The sequence below is a fragment of the Sodiomyces alcalophilus genome, assembly GCF_042370955.1.
Source record: "Sodiomyces alcalophilus JCM 7366 unplaced genomic scaffold ACRALscaffold_1, whole genome shotgun sequence".
NCBI classification, from domain to species: Eukaryota; Fungi; Ascomycota; class Sordariomycetes; order Glomerellales; family Plectosphaerellaceae; genus Sodiomyces; species Sodiomyces alcalophilus.
The window spans coordinates 6,045,301-6,067,417 of NW_027263532.1; the positions used below are offsets into that span (position 1 = coordinate 6,045,301).

General features: G+C 42.1%; 3 protein-coding genes across 3 annotated transcripts; 1 reads left to right on the forward strand and 2 right to left on the reverse strand.

Moving 5' to 3' along the window:
* Positions 1-13,149: 13,149 nt before the first annotated feature.
* ACRALDRAFT_2016071 (uncharacterized protein) lies at positions 13,150-13,844 on the reverse strand (the record flags this gene model as incomplete). The annotated part of the gene is made up of 5 exons (XM_071019829.1): positions 13,150-13,170; positions 13,238-13,313; positions 13,462-13,513; positions 13,552-13,732; positions 13,770-13,844. The coding sequence occupies 5 exons, from the start codon at positions 13,842-13,844 to the stop codon at positions 13,150-13,152; spliced, it is 405 nt and encodes a 134-aa protein (XP_070880202.1).
* A 164-nt stretch (positions 13,845-14,008) lies between these two features.
* On the forward strand, positions 14,009-15,162 carry ACRALDRAFT_2092695 (uncharacterized protein; the record flags this gene model as incomplete). The annotated part of the gene is made up of 3 exons (XM_071022601.1): positions 14,009-14,230; positions 14,287-14,736; positions 14,794-15,162. Coding segments are annotated over 3 exons (1,041 nt in total), but the record flags the coding sequence as incomplete, so codon positions are not given.
* Positions 15,163-15,194: 32 nt separating this feature from the next.
* Positions 15,195-18,246, reverse strand: ACRALDRAFT_2095756 (uncharacterized protein; the record flags this gene model as incomplete). Its single annotated transcript, XM_071022736.1, has 3 exons — positions 15,195-17,069; positions 17,120-17,220; positions 17,274-18,246. 3 exons carry the CDS (start codon positions 18,244-18,246, stop codon positions 15,195-15,197), a joined length of 2,949 nt encoding a protein of 982 aa, XP_070880204.1.
* Positions 18,247-22,117: the final 3,871 nt, after the last annotated feature.

The following is a 22,117-nucleotide window of genomic DNA, read 5'->3' on the forward strand; positions in this document are numbered from 1 at the left end:
TCGGCTTCCGCGTTCGGGAGGATATCTTCGAATATAATCGATTTATCTTCTTCTTATTCTTCTTCGGGTTTTTTTTATTGCTTCTGAAGGATTATATTTACGGAATCCTTATTTTTTATAAGCGTCTAAAACACTTAGCTTTTTAAGACAGCTATAATAGCGTCCTCCTTTTTCTTATACTAAGGGTTTAGGGAGCTAGATCTGCCCCTAGAAGAGGAGGAGGAGGACTTAGTGCTCTTAGAGACCCGATTTTACTTCTTTTTTCTAGTACTTTCCTTTATAACCTAGCCTTTAGGAGCCTTATCTGGGTACAGGAAATAGTAGTTAGAGGAGATATAGCCGGGCTTCTTATCGGTCTTATAGAATAGCTCCTTAGTCTTTTTCTAGCGTGTTTAGACCCTTTAACGAGGAGAGTATTATTTACTAGAGAATACTCTATTTTCCAGGAGGCGTCTATTAATTTAGTAACGATTTTATCTAGCGTATAGCTCTAGATATCGTGATAAAAGGACTAGGTGATTTAGTTAGTGATAGAGTCGTATCTCTTATCGAGGGCGTTAAGAATCTACGCGTAAATCACTTTATTAGGAAAGAAAATCTCCTTTCCTTCTAGAAGTAGTAGATTTTCTTGAACCTTATATAGAAAGGATTCGAGGGTTTTATAGTCTAAGGGGGAATTATTAAAGAAGATTCCTAGGGTATTAAAATCAGCTTAGAAGCCTTTCTTTTTGTATAGGCTTTTTAGCTTTTCCTAGACTTTATAGGCTATACCTAGCCCTTAAACCTAAGCAAGGGGTCCTTTAGAAAGGCTAGAGAGTATTTTACTAGTAGCCTTAAGAGAGTCTTCTTTCTGCTTTTAGGAGGGATTCTGTAGAGGTTTAGTTATATCGTTTAGGAATTTCCCTTTATAGGCAAAATAGGCGTGTATAAATATCTTCTAAAAAGGAAAATCGGCACTACCTTATAGTTTCTTAACTGTGGGAATAAAATCCTTATTAGTTATCTTCCTAGCTTTAAAACGGTAGTCTTTTTACTAGTATTAGAAGGGGAATAGTGGAATTACCCGATTTCTGGTTGTGATTATCTAAGGGGTTGGATATAAGGGTGAAAAGTGGGTCTAGAGCGGGGAAAAGTGAGGTTATATAGTAGTATATTTTATAGGTATTTAAAAAGTGGAGCCGTTTCTTCTATATCACGAAGGAGAGATTGGCTTTATTATAGAGACTAGGGTTTATAAGCTATATAATATTATAGCCTTTATAGGGGTATAGTGGGGCGGTATAGCTAGTATATAGGGGGTATGGATACTAAGGCTTAACTATTCGGAACGGGGTCCTGTTATGATATTTTTCCTTTTTTTTGGAAAAGGGAAAAGGGAAAAGGGGTGGCCTGAAGAGGGCTTTGGAGGTGGAATTAGTTGAAAGGCGGCCTGAAGAGGGCTTTGGAGGTGGGATTAGATTAGAGATTGCCTAAAAAGGAATTCGAGGGTAGAAGAAAAAGAGGATCTAGAAATTCCTTTACTTTCCCGGGCTTATAACCTTTATAATAGTTATAGAGAGATAGAATAGAAGAGGAAAATCTAGAGGAAAAGAGGCAGCTTAAATTATGGAAGACTATAAAGACTATAGAAGTAACATATAGAGAGAGAGGGAGGAATGGAAGAGGGAGGCGGGTGGCCTGGTATATATAACTCTTTCCTTTGGCTATTCTTTGGTTTATTTCAGATATTAATTCGGTATCCGGAACCTAGAAGTATATGCGAGGGTCCGTGTGCTCTTAGAGAGCTGGAGAGGTCCGTGGGTTCCCCTGGAGGTCCGTGGGTCCCCCTGAAGGTCCGTGGGTCCCCCTAAGGGTCCTGGGAGACTCGGTAGGACCCTGGAGGACTCGGGAAGTTCCTGGCTTATAGGAGGTTACGTATATTGTACTATACCGTATATATAGATATATATTTATTCTCTGGGTATAGTACTAATAAGAACTAGGCGCGTTAGATTATTATAAAGACAGGTACGGCTTAATTAAGACTAACGATAGTCTTTAAGAACATTATTAAAGCAAAGAAAAATAGTGATAAGAAAGGTCGCGAGGGTCGAATAAAGCTTAAGATAGCGATAAAGCCACCTATATTAATTAATTAGGGGCGGATAAGCCCCGCCCTTAGCTCCTAGATTTAGGTATCGAAGTTAATATTATTACCACTGCCCTCGCTATTAGGAATAATAGGAGACGATATAGCCTACACGACCCCGGCCTACTTAGCCTTCTTTTTCCTCACGGACTTAATATCCGCAACCTCGATATCTATAACTCCTATAATGAACTTAACTACTTATATAAGCTAGTTAAGCCAGTATAGGCCTTTTACTCCCGTAAAGGTAATTATTACGCTAAGAGTAGCGTAAATAGCAGTAGGGGGCGCTATAATAGATATAGGTCTACCTGCCACGATAAGTGAGTCCCCGCGAGGGGGGGAGGTAATAATATTAACCCATAGGCTAGGCTTACCGGCGCCTAGGCTAACGGGCGTTGTCATAGACCTATCCTTCGATAAAGTGCCGGGAGTCTTTTTATAAGACACTAATACCTTTTAGAAGGCCCTATAAGCCGCCGTAAGCGCCTTTATCGCCTTAGGACTATAAAAGGAGTCGTTATCACCTACCTTTATTACTTTAAAGAGTATAGCTACCGGACTAGCTATGCTAAACGGGGGACGAACGTATTTATAACCGCCTTTTAAGTAATTATAGTATTTAGTGTTAGCCAACCTTACCCCGGGTCCCGATTAGTCGTGGTAGCACCGCCTACCCTATCTAGAGGCTAATGCTTTGATATAAGAATAGTAGAAGTCCTCGCGGGCCCCCCTAGGAGGATATTTTATCCTATAAGCGCGCTGTACTAGGCTCTTAACTATTATAGAATTATCGCCTATAGAACGCTTACCCTTAGCCTTAGCGGCTCGGGCTAGCTAGGCGCGGCGGTCTATAGCCGAGGCGGGGGTAGTGATTCCCTTACTAGCCAGGGCGGGAGTAGGTGCCTCCTTGCCGGTATTATCGTTATATTATTATTATTACTATTATTATTATTAGCCCCCTATTATTATATATAAGTTAGGTAAAGTCTTATTAAGCTCGTAGGAGAGTAAGAAGATGGGCGCTAGGGATAATCTTAAGAACTTATATATTTTCTATTAAAGGTAATAAGAGGTTAGAATAATAGAATAGCATAAAAAAAGGGTCGAGGGCGATAGGAAACATACTACTATTAATAATAGATATTATTAAAGAAAAGAAGAAAAACGGAACTATAAAGGCGACGGCGAAAATAATATTATCGATACGAATAAGTTACGCGGTCAGGGAAAGTATATTTTAAGGACGTTTTATAGAAGGAACGACCGCGCGCGACCCGGATATAAATAATAGTATTATCCCTATTTAACACACTAATTAACCGTATAATTATAAAGATTCTCGCTTTAGGTACTCTATAATAAATAAATAAAGCCATAAAGGATTATATAAAGGGAAAAGAGATCGCCTAAAGGTCGTTGTTTAATTAATAAAGGGCTCTTATTTAATTAATATAAGCAAATAATAATAGCTTACGCTTTACTAACCTATACTAAGGGAGGAGTATAAGCGGCTGGTTATAGGTTAATCGCACTAAGTAAGGCTGAATGATTATATTAGCTAGAATTAAGGAAAGAAAAGGAAAAGGTCTATAGAGGAGTATAGGATTTACTAGGTTTATACGAATCCGCGGTAAGGGCAGCGCGAGGTCTAAGCGTCGGATCTACGTGCTAATTAGCGGTTCCGGCCTTATACCGGAACTATACTTTCGAGGGGTTAACCCGTGATATTACCCCCCTCCTCCCCCCCGGGACTATAATAACTAAGGACCGAGTCCGTTTTACCTGAACGTGTCGCGAGGGAGGCGTGTATCCTCCCTTATATCGGGTATATTCCAGTCACGCGGCGTTCGTGGCGACTTTACTCCTAAGTTACTAGCGTTCCGCGTCACGCTAAGCGCCTACTCTTTATATTAAAAACGCCCGGTTACTCCTTCTTCTTTGTTTATAAACTACTATAATAAATAGCTTTATAGGCTTTTATTATATTCCGTAGTTTAATATTATAGTATAAGCGTAGCTTCGCCCGGTTTTTTATTTATAGTTAATTCTTCCTTTATAAGCCTATAATATCGTTTTTAGTAATAAGCTCCGTCGCTTATTCCGTGCTAAAAGCCGTGTCGTTCTGCGCTAACTCGTAGCGTTCGCTTAGTCCTTATAGTTTTTTTATTAATCTAATAATTTCCGTCTTTTAATTATTTAATTAACTATCGTAAGTCTCCCGATAAGTCCTTATACCGATCCGGTTAGGTCGCGGCTAATAGAGTATATCCAGATATCCGCCCCCCGCTATAACGCTTATTATACCCGCGAGGGCACTATTAAAAAGGCACCGGCCGCTAGCGATATCGCCGCCCCCTCCCCCTCTACCGCCCCCCCTCCCCCTCTTTTAAGGAAGTGGCTAAGGAGGCTATCGCTATAATAATAAATACTAGTAAGCGTCCCGGTAATAAAGAGGTATATAATAGGAGTCTATACTTCGCTATAAGGGTCCTACTAACTCTCCGGTAGCCTACCACGCCTAATAAATAATAGCACGGCCCGGCCTACCCTGCTAGTCGTTATTATAACGACTTTTACCGCCCTTACGCTGATCGTATTATAGGTATTAAGATAAAATTTAACTAAACGTATTATCACTAATCCGGGCCCGGTATAGCCTATAAAAAACCTTAATGCTACGAATACGCTATAGGATCTTATATATACTGCCTAGTAAGTTCCTTACGATCTATAGGCTAAGTAGTCGCGACTAACCTTCTTACCTCCCCCCCGCCGCCGCTAAGTTCGTCTATCCTATAGCTAAGGCGGGTCGCGCTATACATAATAATCTAAATAATAATAATATAAGTATTCCCGAGTCTTTTTTAAGGTCGCCGCTAACTCTAATCTAGCTCTACGAAGCCTTTAATTTAGCTTATAGCGACTACTACGCCTTATTATCCGAGAAGCCCCCTGCCCCTGCCGCTACCACCACTACTATTAACGCCGCCCCCGCCCCTATAAATAATAATAAGGGTCTCCGCTACGAGGTAGAGGCCCTCCGCCAGGAGGTTCGCGACTAGGGCGCTGCGATAACACGCCTCCTAGAGGGTATCCTTACCGCCCTCTAGGGGGGTAGTAATCCTATTACCAGTAATAGCAGTAATAGTAATAAAGGCGGCTCGGGTAATAATACCGCTAATTAAAGTCCTTTATGGAGGTATTATCTGCCTTTTTAGGAACCGGTAAGGGGGCTAATAAATTCCCCCCTTTTAATTAACTTACGACTAGCGGTTATCCTCTTTTTATATTAGGGTCTCCTCGTCTTCGCGTATTCCTTATAGTATAGTCTTATAAAGGCCCGTTATTCTTATCGGCGGGGCCGTATTCCGCTTTAAAAACGTTTAACGCTATAGTATCCTTCACGGTATCTAGTGGTTCCTAAGTAGGTTCTACGTAACCTGCCTAGCGCACTAATAACTTATATTATACGCCACGACCTCGCCGTTTATTCTATACGTATAAGATACTTTCCACCTCCTACTCTTTATTACTATAAAGGGCGTCCCGGATTAGTTTATGCTAAGGGTTAGTTACGACTTATCCAGGAAAGGGGTCGCGGCTAGCTTGCTTTAGGATATTAATATAAAAACAAGGATATATCCCCGAGGGTATATCTAACTTAACGATATAAGACTTAATTACATTTATTACTTTATACTTTTAGTATAGCTAGCTTAGTTTCTTTGAAGGCCTAGGCGTGGAGTAGTTAGCTATAGAAAGCCAGGTAAGGTCTCTTACTTTAAAGCGCTCCGCCGGGAGTCGCCGCTTATTCGCGGTTTCCTTATCCTATAGTTACTTTAAGGCTATAACTGCTGATACGAACTCTATAGCCCCTTATAAACGACTTAGTAGATTATAAACGGCGGCTTTTTTCGGGTATATAGGCGAAGGGTTATAAATTTAGATAGGGTTAATATAGAACCCGTGTTCTAGGAAGAAAGGGCTTAGCTAGGTTATAAAGCTCTTCCTACTATTAAGTAATAACTAAGCGGCGGGTAATAGGCGACCCTAATCGTCCTAGGAATAGTATACGAAGGTATAAAGGTAGGCCTGGTTATCTTAGTTTAGTCTTTCGGGTCCTTTTTCGGTTTAAGGGTAATAAGCCGTGCTAAGTCGCTACTTAATCCTTATAAGTTTATAAAAGTATCGCTAAAACCTCCCGGCCTAGTTCGAGCCTTAGTCGCTAAGGATTAAGACGGGTATACTATAGAGCCTAAAATAGTAGTTTAGGAAGCGTTCTATATAGGCCTCCGCTTGTATTATTTCTATTACTTCTAATATTATTAACTTTATTAGCCGGTCTATAATCACCTATAGGAACCGCGCCCCGCCCTTACCGGTAAGTAGTAGGTCTATTATAAAGTCTATCATGCGGTAGCTATGGATTCGCTTTAGTATAAGTAATAGCTTTAATAGTCCGCGCTTTATATTCCGTTATTAGTTACTCCCATTATACGGATCGTAGTTACGGATAAACTTCCGTATATCCTTATTTATACTGGGCTAGAAGAATTATCGGGCTATTATAGCGATTATATTCTCTTTACCCGGGTAGGCACTAATAATAGAGTCGTGGATCGCCTATACTAAGCGTCCCCTTAACGGCGAGTCTTCTCTAGAGCTCGGAACCTAAAGGCGATCCCGGAAGGTTATATATCCCGCGGGGTTAAGGGAATATTCCTCGATCTATAGCTATAGCCTAAGGGATAGGTCGAAGCTATAAGCTCCTATAATAATCGCGGCGAGGACCCCTTAGTAGTAGGGGTCGGTCGCTATAGTTTTATGCTAAAATCGTTAAAGGTCCTTATTTACTTTAGAGGCCCGTTATTCCGACTATACCACTTAGTTATTCCGACTATAGTTCATATACCTATACAACGCACGTAGATAGACTCTTCGGAATACCAATATAGTAACTACGGTCGCAAACCACACCAACGTCTTTTAACAAGTTGATTAATTTGATCGCGCGGATCAATTGCGTTATATTAATAGACAAGCTCGTCAGTTCGAAGCTAATAGCAGTAGTAATAGTAGCGCCTCTTCCCTTCCTCGTCCACGCCGCCCACGCCCACGCCCACGTCCACGGCTATCTTATTCCTATAACAAGACAACGAACGCGCAGCCTCCTATTCCGTAGATTAACGACGTAGATTAACGACGTAGATTGACGACCTAGATTAACGACCTAGATTAACGACCTAGATTAACGACCTAGATTAACGATAAAGATTAAAGATATACGAAGTAGATCGATAAGGTAGTAGGAAGATTGGGTCTGATTGGAACTACAGTCGGAATAACCAAGTGGTACAGTCGGAATAACGGGCCTCTTACTTTAAATACACGTTTAACGGATATCCTCCGTATTATCGGCTCGGGGATTATTTTAGGGATCGCGGAGTTAGGTATTAGTTAAATAACCCGCCCCTATTCCCGGTTATCTAAATTATCCTTCGGGGCGTCCTATTTATAACAGGAGAGTATATCCGCTATAAAGTTCTTTATACCTCGCCGGCACTCTAATATAAAGTTAAACTAGGCTAGTTCGCTGGCCTAACGGCTTTACTTTTCGGTAAGAGACCGTTTAGTTATAAAGTACTTAAGAGCCTTATAGTCTAATAGTATCGTGAATTATTCGTAGCTAGTTAGTTCTGCCTTTTAGGCGAGCACGTAGCTTATAATTACTAGTATCTCCTTATTATAAATAGGGTAGTTATACTCCGCCGGGGTAAGCTTACACGAGTAATATACGACTATATAACGATATCCTAGCTTATCCACCTAAGACAGGATACCACCTAACGCGTAACCCGAGTAATCGGTTTCTAGCATAGTCTTACGATCTAGGTTCTATAACTATAGGACGGGTTCTATCTAGAAAAGTCGTTTTAGTTCCTTAAAGGCGGCGTCTTCTTCGGCCCCCTACCTTAAAAGTCGATCCTTTTTATTAATACTAAGAGGGGAGCCATGATACCTATAAAGTTATAGATAAATATCCGGTAATAGTTCGCGAATCCTAAGAAACTTCGTATTCCCTTTATAAAAGTAGGAGCCTCCTAGTCGCGGATAGCCTTTAACTTTTCGGGGTTATAAGACACTCCCTTATCTACGGTAATAATAAAGCCTAAATATTTTACTATTATCACGCTAAACTTATACTTAGCCGGGTCTAGGTTTAGGCCGGTATCTATAAGCCTATATAGTATTAGTCCGACCTTCGTTTCGTAGTCTTTATAAAATCTACTTAAGTAAATTAGGATATTATTAATATAAGCTATAATAAAGTCGTTAAGGAACTCCTATAAAGTCTAGTTAATATAGCGTTAGAAGATAGCGGGTATATCGCTTAGTCTAAAAGGGTATACTAACTACTTAAAAAGACTAAAGCGCGTCCTAAAGGCTATTTTACTCTTATATCCAGGAGCTATACGGATCTTACAGAAGGCAGCGACTATATCGAGCTTCGTGAACCACTTAGTACTAGCTAGGTTATATAGGGTCTTAGTAATTAAAGGGAGGGGGTAGCGATCTTACTAGGTAATCGCGTTTAGGGCTCTATAATCGTAATAAAAGCGTAATCCGCCCCTTAGCTTCTTTATAAATAAGACCGGTATAGCCGCCGCTAAGCTATTAGCTTATATAAACCCCTTATCTATTAGGTCATTAAGCGTCTTCCGGAGTATTAGTAACTCCTCCCTTAATATACCGTAAAGGGGCCCCTACGATAAGGTTAGCTTAAGTCTATTAGGACCTTACTTTAGGGTAATTTCGTAATCGACGCCTAGTCGGTAGGGGGGTAAGTCGTTAGCCTTATTAGGCGTAAAGAGGTCGCCGAACTCTTATAATATATTCGCGGGGATATAGTCTTAAGGGTCCACTAGTTCCTTTTTACGGAGAGCCTTATTAATATCCCGTATACTAACAGCACGGATTAAGGCGTTAAACTTATCTCTTTCTTTTCCCTTTAACCCCCTTCTTATCCGTTATATCGTGGCTATAAATATCGATCCCGAGACTAGCCTTACCTCGCGGATAACTTATATATTAGCTAGTTCTTTTTCTCCTATTAGTCGTAGGTTAATATCGGCGACTCCGTGGTATAACCTACGATTCTTCGCGTAATATATAATATCGTTATATTCTAGCCACGGCTTCCCTAAGAATATATCCTAATCTAGTCCTTCTATTATATAGGCAAAGACTCGTTATATATACCCGCTAATCTTAAGCTGGAACACGGCGATCCCGGCGCTAATAGCCGGCTTAGATATATCTAAGAATTCTTTTAGTAATCGTTTTCTTTTATCGACTAACGGTAACTAAAGTCTTTAGGTAAAGCATTTATTTATAGTAGCGTAGCAGTTATAACCCGTATCTATAAGAGTATATATATATCTTCTATTTACTCGCGTTAATATTAGGGCGGAGTCGCCGCTAGCTAGGTGTTTAAACGCCTCCTACTCCTACTATAAGGCGGCTATCGGCTCTAACGCCTATTTTCGCGTTAAAGCTATTCTTTTCCTAACTCTTTATTATCTAAACTACCTAAGCTCGTAGCGTTATCGCTATCCCCGGCCTAGACCTTCGCTACGCGGGCGCCCCTAGTCTTTAAGCTCTTATCCCGGGACTTATAGTTTATACGGATATATCCCTTCTTCCTATATCCCTAGCACTCCCGGTTATTATAAGGTCGGTCTATAGTCGTATTAGGCCGGACCTAATTAATCCCGCTTATCGTAACGTCTTTATTAGCGTTAGTCTCCCGGTTTCGGGTTCGGCTCGGTATATAAGTATTCCGACTAGTTAGGCGTAGGCCCTCTAGCCTTTAGGCGATACTCTAGACCTTAATAACCTAGCTCGGGTAATTATAGGGTAACTTCGCGGTAACTAAGGCGCTATATAGCTTCTAGCTTAGGGCTCCTTTAAGGAATATAATCTTCGCCGAGTCCGCCTACTTATTACCGCCTACTTAAGCAATCTACTTCTTAAATTTCGGTAAGAACTATATAAAGGTTTATTCCTCGCGCTGCCTAAGGGAATATAACGCGAAGGCCGCGTAAGGCTATTCGTTCTAGCCCTTATATATACGGTCTAGATAGGTAAGGAACGATTCCGGGTCGCGGGTACCTCCCGGCCCCCTAGTAGCGTAAAATGCTAATACTACTTACTAAGCGCTCCCTTTTAGGTATAAGTTAATATAGTACTATATCTTAGCTTAGTTATTAAATAAGTGTTTATCTAGCTAGAGCTTATTATATATCTATTACGACTATATAGCGTATTCTGTTTATCTTTTACTAAACTTCGCGGGGTGCGGTAAAGGCTTAGTATATAGCGTACGTGGTTCCTACGGGACTTCGATTTAGGGAAGGGGAGCAGAGGTTACCGCGGTAGGAGGTCCTATTACCGACTCCGCGGGTGTGTTTATAGGGGCTCCCTCTAAGGGAGGCGCGAGGTTAAGAGTAGGTTATTATAGGGCCTAGGCGTTCGCGAGACTATTCGTGAGTTATTAAAGCAGCTCTTATTACTAGGCTATCTATTCTTATAGGGGACCGAGTATCGTATTAATAGCTTCGGTAATCCTTCTATCTATCCACTTAGCTAGCTTAGCGGGGTTTATAGGACCGCCGCCGCCTAATAGCGCGTTCGTATCTAAGCCTATACTAATATAGCGTATAGGGTTCGCTAAATTCTAGCTATATAAGCGGCTAGTTATAGGTTAATCGCACTAAGTAAGGCCGAATAATTATATTAGCTAGAATTAAGGAAAGGAAAGGAAAAGGTCTATAAAGGAGTACAGGATTTACTAGGTTTATTAAAGAAAGGCGAAGCCGTCACTATGCAGAACGGCTCCGCTAGGGCCAAAACAAACAACTAACTAATAGGCTAGCCGAAAGGAAGGGTCAGACTCGTCACGGGTCCGTATCTAGAGCTAAACGGGTCCCGAGGAGACGGTCGCCGGGCCTCTAGAAGGGTCGGCAGTGGTCTGATCAGGGGAACGAATAGCTAGATAGGCAGGCGGGCCTACAGTCGGCTTTTCTGGATCGTCTAGATATCTAAAAAGGGAAGGATAATGCAAATTATGATTATAATAGGTGATAGGTGATAATCGTGAAAGATCAGACGAAAAAGCTAGCTAGATATAGTGCGTCTATTCCGAAGAATAGCCGTATATAAGACCAGATCTCTGGGACCGCGTACGTGGTTACGTGATATCTAACGTCCTGACCCGGAACACGGGTCTGCCCCTCTATATTATACGAATCCGCGGTAAGGGTAGCGCGAGGCCTAAGCGTCGGATCTACGTGCTAATTCGCGGTTCCGGCCTTATACCGGAACTATACTTTCGAGGGGTCAACCCGTGATAAGGAGGAGGGTAATATTACGGGTTAACCCCGTAGGTATAATCCAGTAAAGCACCGGATCTTCCGACTAATCATAGCACGACCCTAGTGGGTTACCGCGATATTGTATTTAGGTCGCGAGCACCTATAGAGATTTTTCCTTTTCCACCTTTTCGTCTTAGCTTTAGATAATTAAATTAGTCGACCTTACTTTATAAACAACTCGTGACCAGCCGCTCACAGGTAGCGAGATATTCTTTATACACCTTACTAACCTTGTTTTAAATATCCTGGGTTAACTAGAACTATTATACTATATATTAAGCCAAGGATATATTCGGTTTTTTAGAGAGAGTTGAGTATAGTTAAGCACTTACTTAGGATATTTCTCTTTTATCCACGCTATAATATCGCGAGCCGATAATAGAGTTATTGGGAAGTGCTGCCTAACTAAGTCCGCCCTTTACTCTATATGCTTTTATAGTGAATAGAGTGTATGAAAACATTAGGACTAGCTTTATAATTACTCCCGGGTTTTAATAATAGTATACTAACGGCTCTTTTTAAGGCTAGCTTTTCCAGCCAAGGGTTACCGAGTTTTGCTTAATATAGTATTCGGGCACATTCTGCTTATAGTCAATTTATATCAGCTGTCTCTATAACTATAATAGAGATCCATGCGACGATACCTGCTATCTATAGCTCTGGTTATATAGCGTTGGATAGCGATAGTATACTTATTATTATAGGCAAAATCGATTCCGTGGGTAAGGAAGTTATTAAAATCTTTATTCTCTAAGATAAAGAAATCTAGCAGAGGGCGGGTTATTAGATTAATAGATTAACAGATTAGCGGATTAACAGATTAATATATTAACAAATTAATAGATTAATATATTAACAAATTAATAGATTAATATATTAGTAGACTAATAGAAGAATTAATAGGTGAAATATTAATTAATAATAGAGCTATTATAACTCACTGGTTAATTAAAATTTTAATTATCGGCCGTAGACAGTTATAGCAGATGCTAATATATAGAGTATAGTCGGAATATCTTTTTACCCTTACTATAATATCTTACCCTTATTATAATAGATAGGCCTAATAATATTAAGCGAATAAAATATAATTTCGGTTTAATTATAGATACTTATATCTACTAGCAATTTATATATAAGACTAAGTGTTTTACGTGCTGGTCGATATATAATTAGGGCCCGACCACTTATATTTAGGGACTCTCTAGGGAGACCTCATATTTCTATAGAGAGACCTCACACGTGACTTTTTGTGGAGCAATGACAAAGCCGCTAAGCTCCCTAAGGTATACATATAATTTATATGTATAGCTTAAGTAGATACCTGTACTTGACATTAATATCTTTTAGGTCCAGTGACGAGACAAAACTATTAAGCAAATGTACTTATAACTCCACGCTAATAGGCAGGCGTAGCGAGGTATATTTACTCGATATTTGTGTCGACTTACTGTTATTCCCGCTACTTTGTATGCCCGCCCGTAGGCCAGAGGGGCAATACACATAGTTACGACTTGTATCTAGGTAGTACCGTTATTCCTGTGCTCCCTTCCTTCCCTGTACTAGATGTCTTAAGGGCCCCTTTTAGGCGGCTTTTGCCTTAAACTGTCACCGACTTCAGGGAAATCGAGTAGTGGTGCAATACCAGTACAACGAATAGTCAAGCGTGTACATCAAAATAAGCATAGTACTTAAGCAGCTCGGCGGCTTTGTTATGGCCCCATAAAAATGTCACGTGTAAGGTCTCTCTATGGAAATGTGAGGTCTCCCTAGAGAGTCCCTATATTTATTTGTGTACGAGTTAACCTTTAAAACCCCAGCGGAGGCATAGTATCATAACAAAACATAAGGTCTCCCCATTAAGGGCCGCCTTAATTTTCCCTCTTAGCCTTATACGCGTCATCTGATTTGGGTCGCCTGGTTGCGCAGGCTGGTGGAAATGACAGGCCTTAAACAGAGCATCACGTTCCTTAAGCTATCTCGGACCGTTCATTCGATCGTTACTGAGGTACGATGTCGCACCATAAGTATTTCCTTCGTTCGTTCGATATGGCTGAAGTTGGGTTATTCCTAGCGCAGTTACAAAACTCTCCGTGCCATCCTGGCTGTCATTCAGAGCAGGGATCGAGTGATACGAGTTCACGGGGATGAAGAATTCCTCGGCGACCTTTGTGATCTTCTTGGAAAACTTCTTGTCCCTTCACCAGCCATTCGCGGAAGTAGCGACAAATCCATCGCTCCCCCGGCATGTATCCCATTAAATGTTGCAGAGGACGCATTGTCTATCTTAACTACACTGTGTACGCAATATGCAGCGATACTCAACTCAGCTACTCTTGTCGCCGTTGCCGCCTATGCAGGCAATGTTGAACGATCGGCGATTCGAAGTGTCTCTGTGACTGCAGAACAGTTGCTCCACGCACAGCTCCCCAGTCAAGGGCAGAAGGCCGCTTTCATCACATCGACCATCTTTCATGGCTTTATGCGACCGATCTTAATGCCCATCCGATCAAGAAGTACCCCACCGAGCGGGCGGACTTTGCGCCAGCAGAAGAATAGGGTTCTAGCTGTTGATTGCGACAACGACACGGAGAGAACTCACTGGAAGGAAGTTGGTGCCGAGTACTGTATCTCAATTTTTACCTGGGCTGTGGCGCACTCAGACGTGAGCTGAGATACCTCGCACCCCACACTTGCTTTACCAGCTGATCCATATTTTAGGAAACTCTCCTTGGTCAGCATTGGCCTATGTATACCCCCTTCTTACTGGTGCTACTTGACGATCCTGAAATTAAATACAAAGCGTACGGCCTGGCTGCCACACGCATGTTTCTCGACAAGTGTCCGGATATCGTGCTGAGGGACCAAGGCGTCGGAGGGATTTTGAGTCAAGCCATAGAGCCAACCCTGGCATTGTTACCGCCACTTACACCCCCCGACGAGTCGGCTCGAATACTGGACCTGGCCTATACAACCATGCTTCAACTAGCCCAGATTGATAGCCAACCAGATTCCAATGCCAGCAGTCGTTTTCTGGTCAAACTCCTCCGAGACGGAGTATTCGCCGGTTATCAACAGGCATCCAAATATCCCAAAGTAACAGAGATTTTATTGAAGCACATTGCCACCATAGTGGAGGAGTTGAGCCTCGCGGCTTCGCCATATCTAGAGGTAGGGGCAACGTCACGTTACAATCACATACTCGCATGCTAACTTTGCTTAACCTAGGACATCCTCGCCATCTACTCAGAGATCTTAACTGACCCATTTGTAGCGCGGCTTCCTCTCTGCATATTGGCTGCGGTAAAGGCTCTCCAGGTGACGTTGCGCAATTGCTGGCCATGTTTCTTACACGGCGGCCATTGTGATCAGGTCATCACGGACCTGTCTGTGTGCTGGCTCTCCGTCCACGATGAAGAGTTTCATATTAGTCAATTACACATACATCAAGTACTGCTGGATGAGATGATATCAGCAGCCCAGCTAATGTCAACTATCCTGGGTATCTCGGGACATGATTTGGCAACGAGGATAAGCAGGGTTCAGGCTAGATGCCAGGTCCTTGATCGTTTGTTTCCCAAGGAGAGAATTGCATAGGGTTAGGCATTTCTGGGTTCTGTCCCAAGATATCACTCAACCGGCTGCTGTTTAAAAAATGACTTTCCCCGGAGCCATTTTCCATATGCTTTATACCGCTTCTTGTGTACATCTTCATCGGTAACTGTGAGGGGATTATCGCCAACCGTCAGGAGCTCCGCATAAACACCAGGATCATCCTCTGGCCCAGGCTCGGGATGCCTATCCAAATGCCAAGCACCGTTCATGTAATTCCGGTACTCGGAATCATTATCCGTTCGTTCGTCGGCAGATACAACGAGCGGCAGGTTGTGGGGATGATTTATATACCGCTCGTAATCAGCAGCCTCTTGTGCGCTCACCGAGGGATTTAGAGACCGATGTACAGCTCTGGTGAAACTCCACTGGGCGGCTTTGGATTTCTCCTGAGGGGTTTGCTTCGCCTTCGGAGACTCTGTGGGGTCTTGAGGAGTCTCTTGCACGATTCTTCCATGATCAGTGAGTCGATTCTGAACGGGCTGCAACCACCGAGGAATGGGGATGCCTTTTGAAGCCATACCCTTGGCAGCCATGGTTCGGTCCCAGAGAAGGGAGGGTGCATCTGTCTCAGGTCGCACAGGGGTCCGCTGGGGGCGGACAGGAGCCAGATTCTTCGGTTTCTTTTTATCCTGCGTATCCACCACGTCTGTTTCACTGCGGACTTTGAAGGGGCTGAGGTCATACCGTCCATCCTGGGTCGCCTTGAAGGGTATATACTTAATTGTCGAATTCATTTTATATGGAAACATGTTGAGAAACGAGGATAGGGTCGAGGGCCGGTAATACTCCAGCCAATAGTCGTCAAAGAAGGAAACTGATTTCTTAGTCACGTCGCCAGGCGGAGGGTCGTAAACAGGTAGAGTCCTCTGTTGGAGATTTCTCACTGTAAACCAGTTTATATAGTCTGGCTTGGATTTTCCAGACCACATCCGTGGGTCAGCGTGGTGCAGATAATAATCAGTGGCAAGATCCCAAAGCATAGGCTGTCCCCGAGAAAAAATGTAATTCCCAAGGAATAAATTGTATGCTTCCTGGCGTTGTCCATCCATAAAGGAATTATTGTAGTACCTCTTGAAGCTCTCGATCATGTCGCGAGATTGACTGGTCCACTGGTTTATTTTGCGGTACGTTTCCATGGTATTGACCAGCTGGGACCCGCCATATTGGACGGCAATGGTGTCGCCGTGGTCGTGGTACATGTGAGTAAACAAATTGACAGCATCGGTGTCATACTCAACAACTGTACCTTCCAAAATTCCAAGTGCATGCAATTGGTGCCCAAGTGCCCGTTTCCCAATAACAAACTGGGCGGCATTAGTGCGGTCTAGACAATCTATGCAGTTCGTTCGAGCAATGCCGTTTTGAACGCTGGTAGGATTGATTTTCCCGTCACCGTCATGGAAGAAACCAGTAGTCGTGAGTACAGACTCCGCAATATTCTCCAGCGTCGCGATGACGTCTTCATCACGGTTCTTTGCCGCCCAGCTCATATCCCACGCTTTGTAGATGATCTTCTGCCCAGCGGGTAGAAATTGGTTTAAGTAGCGGATGGCATTCGTGTACTCGACGAGTAATTTGGACTCACGTGGGGTCCGCTCTCGGGCTTTTATGAGGTTCAGCACATATATAGGCGCACCGTACCGTTCGAACAGGTTGTCAAAGTGCAGTGCTGCAGCGCTGTAAAACGGGTCCACAAGATTCAGCTCGATGGGAGGCTTGGGGGTGACGCCTGTGCTGTCCTGTGTCCAATATAGGGGTATACTACCCCTGTGTTGGACATATGAGGTATACTGGGGACTTGAGAAGAGCTTGGGCCCAGGAGCGTGAAAGGACGTCGTCAGAGCATAGGATACGATCTGCTCCGTCTCCACATCGTTTGCCACGTACCCCTGTCCTGAGTCAGTAAGGGGAATTGCAAACAATCGTGAGCATAACCTACAAGGTCGTTTGCGCCGCGTTTGAGAAATCGTGCCCCGGCAAAGAAACGGGATCGCCGCGCGATAATGGTAATATATACGGTTCGCCCATATATTGAAAGGGCTAGTTGTAGGTTAACAGCAGTTCTCCCAGTGGGATGGGTTGTGTGAACACACCTGCCTGGTCAATGTACCCGTGGATAATGGGCCGACACCAGTCGAATGGGTCGCATAGCGCCTTGACAGCAGGCTGAAGGAGATGGTTGTTCCACACAAACATGGCATTGAAGTCGCCACCCGAAGTATAAGGGAGGCCGTTGGCAAGCGCCTGGCGTTCGCGCGTGATGTTGTGTTGCAAAGTCCGCGTAATATCATAGGAATAGCTGTAGTAGAATGAACGAGTCAAGTCCAAATTATTAAGAATACCCAGAAAACGCGACTCCTCTGTATTGCGAACATCGTGTTTGAAGCGAGTGGCGGTAAGAGGAACAAGCTCAGTGCCATCGATTTGATAAACGTAGTGTCCGCCTATCATGGCAACAGTGCTCTTCTTTGTGATAAGGAGCATGTAGTACGGTCCGGTGAACTTGATGAACCCAAGTAAACCCCATGTGGTGCAGCGCAATCTGATTCCTCCCGTACCCCTGTTCCCATCGTCTATGGTATCCAGAATCTGGTTCATCTCCCTCCGACTATAAACTATCTTATCGTCAGTGATGGTGAGGTCTGAATGGTCCGTCATCCTATCGATCTTGAGGATGCGATATCGTCTCTCAGTGACATCAGCTCCTACGATATAATACCGGCTAGCAGTCTCGTACAAGCTGAATTTGTGCATCTTGTACACAAGACGTTCAGGTACTTTATCGTCTTCGGTATCAAGACAATGAGGTGCGGAATCACCGCTGCTTGTGCGAGCAAAAGGCCTCGCGATGGCGGGCTCGTCATCGGTATCTTCCTGCCCAAGGCCTACAAGCTGTTCTGACTTGGTAGGTACGGAATCGGTTGCTTCATGGTTGTGAATTGGCGGAAAGACACCGGGGCGTCGGCGGCAGTCTACTTCTGAAATTTTGTGGTTATTATAAGGTTTGCGGAAGCTATTCGTGTGTTCTGTGGTATCATAGCCGTCGAAGCCTGACTGGAGATTCATGTTAGTTAGGGTTGGTTGGTACGGAGGAAGAAAGTTCAGACAAACGGACTCTTTTAAGAACGCAGAGAGTGTAAGGTTTGTCATGGCCGAAAGTACTCGTAGATCCACTTATTTCCTATTTAGGAACAGGGGCGTTTCAGTATATCTTTTTATGACTCCTTACCTATATACTTCCTGTTATTATATACATTACTTTTATAACCTAATATTTCCCTTCTACGATATTAATAATCTAATAAAGAGAGTTAAAAAACAGATTAGTTATTTGTATTAACCTATCTTTTTAAAAACAGATAAAATATTAAGATCACGACTAACTACTGCCACGTAACATAAGTCAAAACCACGAAACTAATTAGAGTATATTTAATAATTTTAGGGTAAGGATAATCCGACTAAGATAATCGGATATTCCGACTAGGACGGTACTAACAACGCCTAACGCTAACCGCTAATACTTATTGCTAATAACGTATAACTTAATTACGTAAAAATAGACGATCGATCTATTAATTTAATTAACTCTATAGAAATCTCTAATCGTAGTGCTAAAATCGTGCCCTTATTCTTGCGGCAGTTACAATGCCACTTTCGTGCCCGGAATAACTCGGTCTGAACCTGCTTTAGGCTAGCCTATGCGATACCCCCCCCACCTAAACCGCTGTTCGGTAGCTGCTTAGTTAGAGTTATTTATAGGCTTCTTCTATCGATATATCCTCTTCTATAACGTCCACGTAGCTTCTATCGAACTTCTCTTCTAGCTCCTTTAAATACTCCGGTAAGATCTCCTTTAGCTTATTTATATAGAGACGTCCCTATATATCTATTACTCCTGCTTATTTCCTAAAGCTTATAGACTTTTCTTTAGATCGTACCTTTATTAATATATTAGCGATTATATTAGCGGTTATAATATTACTAACTTTAATCCTTCTATACTGCTACGCCTCTTATAACTAACTATTATATATATCTACGTGCCGTAAACGCGTGTTTAATTAAACGATCTCCGCTATTAGTAGGCGTATAGTTTAGCTATTATCGTATCGTATCTTTAGTCGTGGATTATCGAATATCACGCCTATCGCCTCTAATAGCCTCTTCGTGAATATCCCTTCCTTCGCACCTTATATAAGCGAGAGCAGCTCCGCCTCTATTACTAACGTTATAACCGTTATTTACTTATTAGCTCCCTACGCTACTATGCTTCTAAATAGGCGTATTATAACTACCTAATAGCTCTTTCGATTAATTAAGTTATCCGTGAAGGACGCGTCGGTGAACACCTTAATAGAGTCGCCTCTACCTAATTCTAGGGCGTAGGTTTACGTGGCTAGTAGATATCGGGTTAAATAGTCGGCTGCCTCGTAATACTAACGGCTCGGGTTAGTATTAAATCTATAGAGTCAAGATACTATAAACGCGATATCGGGGTATGGTATTATTATAACGTATAGAACAGACCCTATGTTATATTAATAGCTCTTAATAGTAGTAGACTTTCCTGTGTACGGTAATAGCTTTACCGGCTTTATAGGGCTTATAGGCTTATAGTTAGATACCGTTAATAATAAATGTCCTACCTTTATAACATAATCGCGTTATAATAACTATATCTTCCTCGAGGGATAGTCCCGAATAAGCTTAATACTAAGGAAGCACTATAGTAGCTGCCCGCCTTATAGGGCATAGTACTCTTAGAGGCTCGCGATAGCTTATTCTATCTTTTTCTTAAAGTCTTCCCCAAAACCGATCACGATATCGTCCACGTAAAAGAATAGGATTAGCCCTTAGCGTATAAAGCAGTAGGGCTCTTACGGCACTATCTTAAATCCGCCCCTTTTTAGTTTTTCCATGATATGTTTTTACTATAGTAGTGGAGACTCCTATAGCCTATATAACGCCTTCTTTAGTAATAATAATTAACCCGGCACCGCGGTCCTAGGCAAGAACCGTATATATATATCGTATAGTAGGGGCGCGTGTATAAACGCGTTAACGACGTCGTATTATATTAAGGATAGGTCGAAGCGGGCGGCGATCGCTATTAATAATCTAAAAGAGCGACCGGCGAGAGTGGCTATATATATATCTTCTAATAAGTCTTAATACTACTAATCTCCGCGGACTACTAGTCTAGCCTTATATTTTTATAAAAAGCCATGCTTATTAAACTTATAGGTTATTACCTATATACATCCGAGCACCTAATACCCCTTCGCCCTATCTTTTAGAACCATAATCCACAAGCCTATCTCTTTATAACTTTTTAGGTAATCCCTTTAGACTTATCGGAATAGAATCTTATATAGGTGGCCTTTAAGGTCTTATTAATTTTTCTAAGGAGCCGGTAGTTATTTACGGTGTATTTTACGAGGTCTCTTAAATGCCTCTTTAATTTTTAACTTCGTTAGCAGCTTGCTATTTAAATTACGGACTAATAGGGTATATCTTTCTACGTTAAACGCAGAGATCCAGATACGGTTACTGTTATAGCTTCGAAATTTAGCTCCCCCCTACTCTATAGGTATATAGCCTATAAAAGCAGCCGCTATAAGCCCTGCCTAAGGATGGGTTGCTAGTAGAGTTAGAAGGTAACTGTCCAGGCGTTAGTGATTAATCACAGCCGTGGAAGAGTCTTTTTCTAGCTCCGGCCTCTTAGGCTCTATGAACAGTTTTACCCCCCAAGCCTTAAGGCCGGTAGGCATAGCGCTTATGAGAGGTTCGTTAACCTCGTTACCCAACTAAAGAATAGGCTCGAAGTATACTATTATATATATCTTAGGCGATAACGGCTCGCCTTATTTAATTATATATATATCTAGTAGGCGGATCTAGTTAATAATATCCACTAGCTCCTTTTCCGTTAATTAGCGTAAATCGTTCTTTAGGCCTTTAAGACTGCTATTAAAATACTCTTATTGATTAAAAAGAATATTATACATATGGACGATGCGATTGCTTTCAAGGCCAGGGACCTAAATACCGTAAATATTAGTTAAGTCGTATCCTACAAGGGAGCCGATATCGGCCCGCGGCGCTAGTCGATTTTAAAGCTTTCTAGATTTTATTAGAGCCGCTCTGGTTATAGAAAAAGCCTTATAACCGTAGGCTCGAAGGTAGGCTAGCTACGGCTTATATTAATAAAGGACTTTAAATAGGGTCTTCTAGCCGAGCCGCTACTTAGGTGTTCTATTATATACGTAAGCGGTAGATAGGACGACCTTATCCTATAAAAAGAATAGACAATCGGGAATAGATTTATATAGCTTATACTTTAAATATAATAGTAGCCCTAGATCTTTTAGCACCGCCATTCTATACAGGGGTCTCTACTAAAAAGGACTCTAGTTAGATACTAAATCCCTTAGCTAAGCCCTGTATTTCGTGCGATTATATTAGTTTATTATTATACTTAAAGACCCGTACCTAGCGGTTAAACTAGCGCTAAACTTATCAGGTAAATTAAGTAGTAACTATATAGATCTCGGAGCCCTTTTTCGATATTATAACATAATAGGTAACAAAGCCGCTATATCGATCTATAAAGAATATAATCCGTATATAGCCTTCGGCAGTTAGCTAAAAGTCTATAAAATCGATCGCCTACCTTTTACCGGCGTAGATTAAAGTTATCCGGGCCCGCTAGCTAATTTAACGCGGGATCTTGAATTAAACGCAGGTATAGTAATCCACTATTCGTAGTCCCTTTAGTTTAACGCCCTATCGCTACTTTTCTAGTTACTTTATTATATTAGGGCTAGCGTGCCCTAGCCGAAGGTATTATAGATTACCGTTAGCTTAGCTAGCTATTCTCTGAATCGGTTTTTAAAAGGGCTCTAGTTTAGTAGTCCGTAAATAGACTATTATT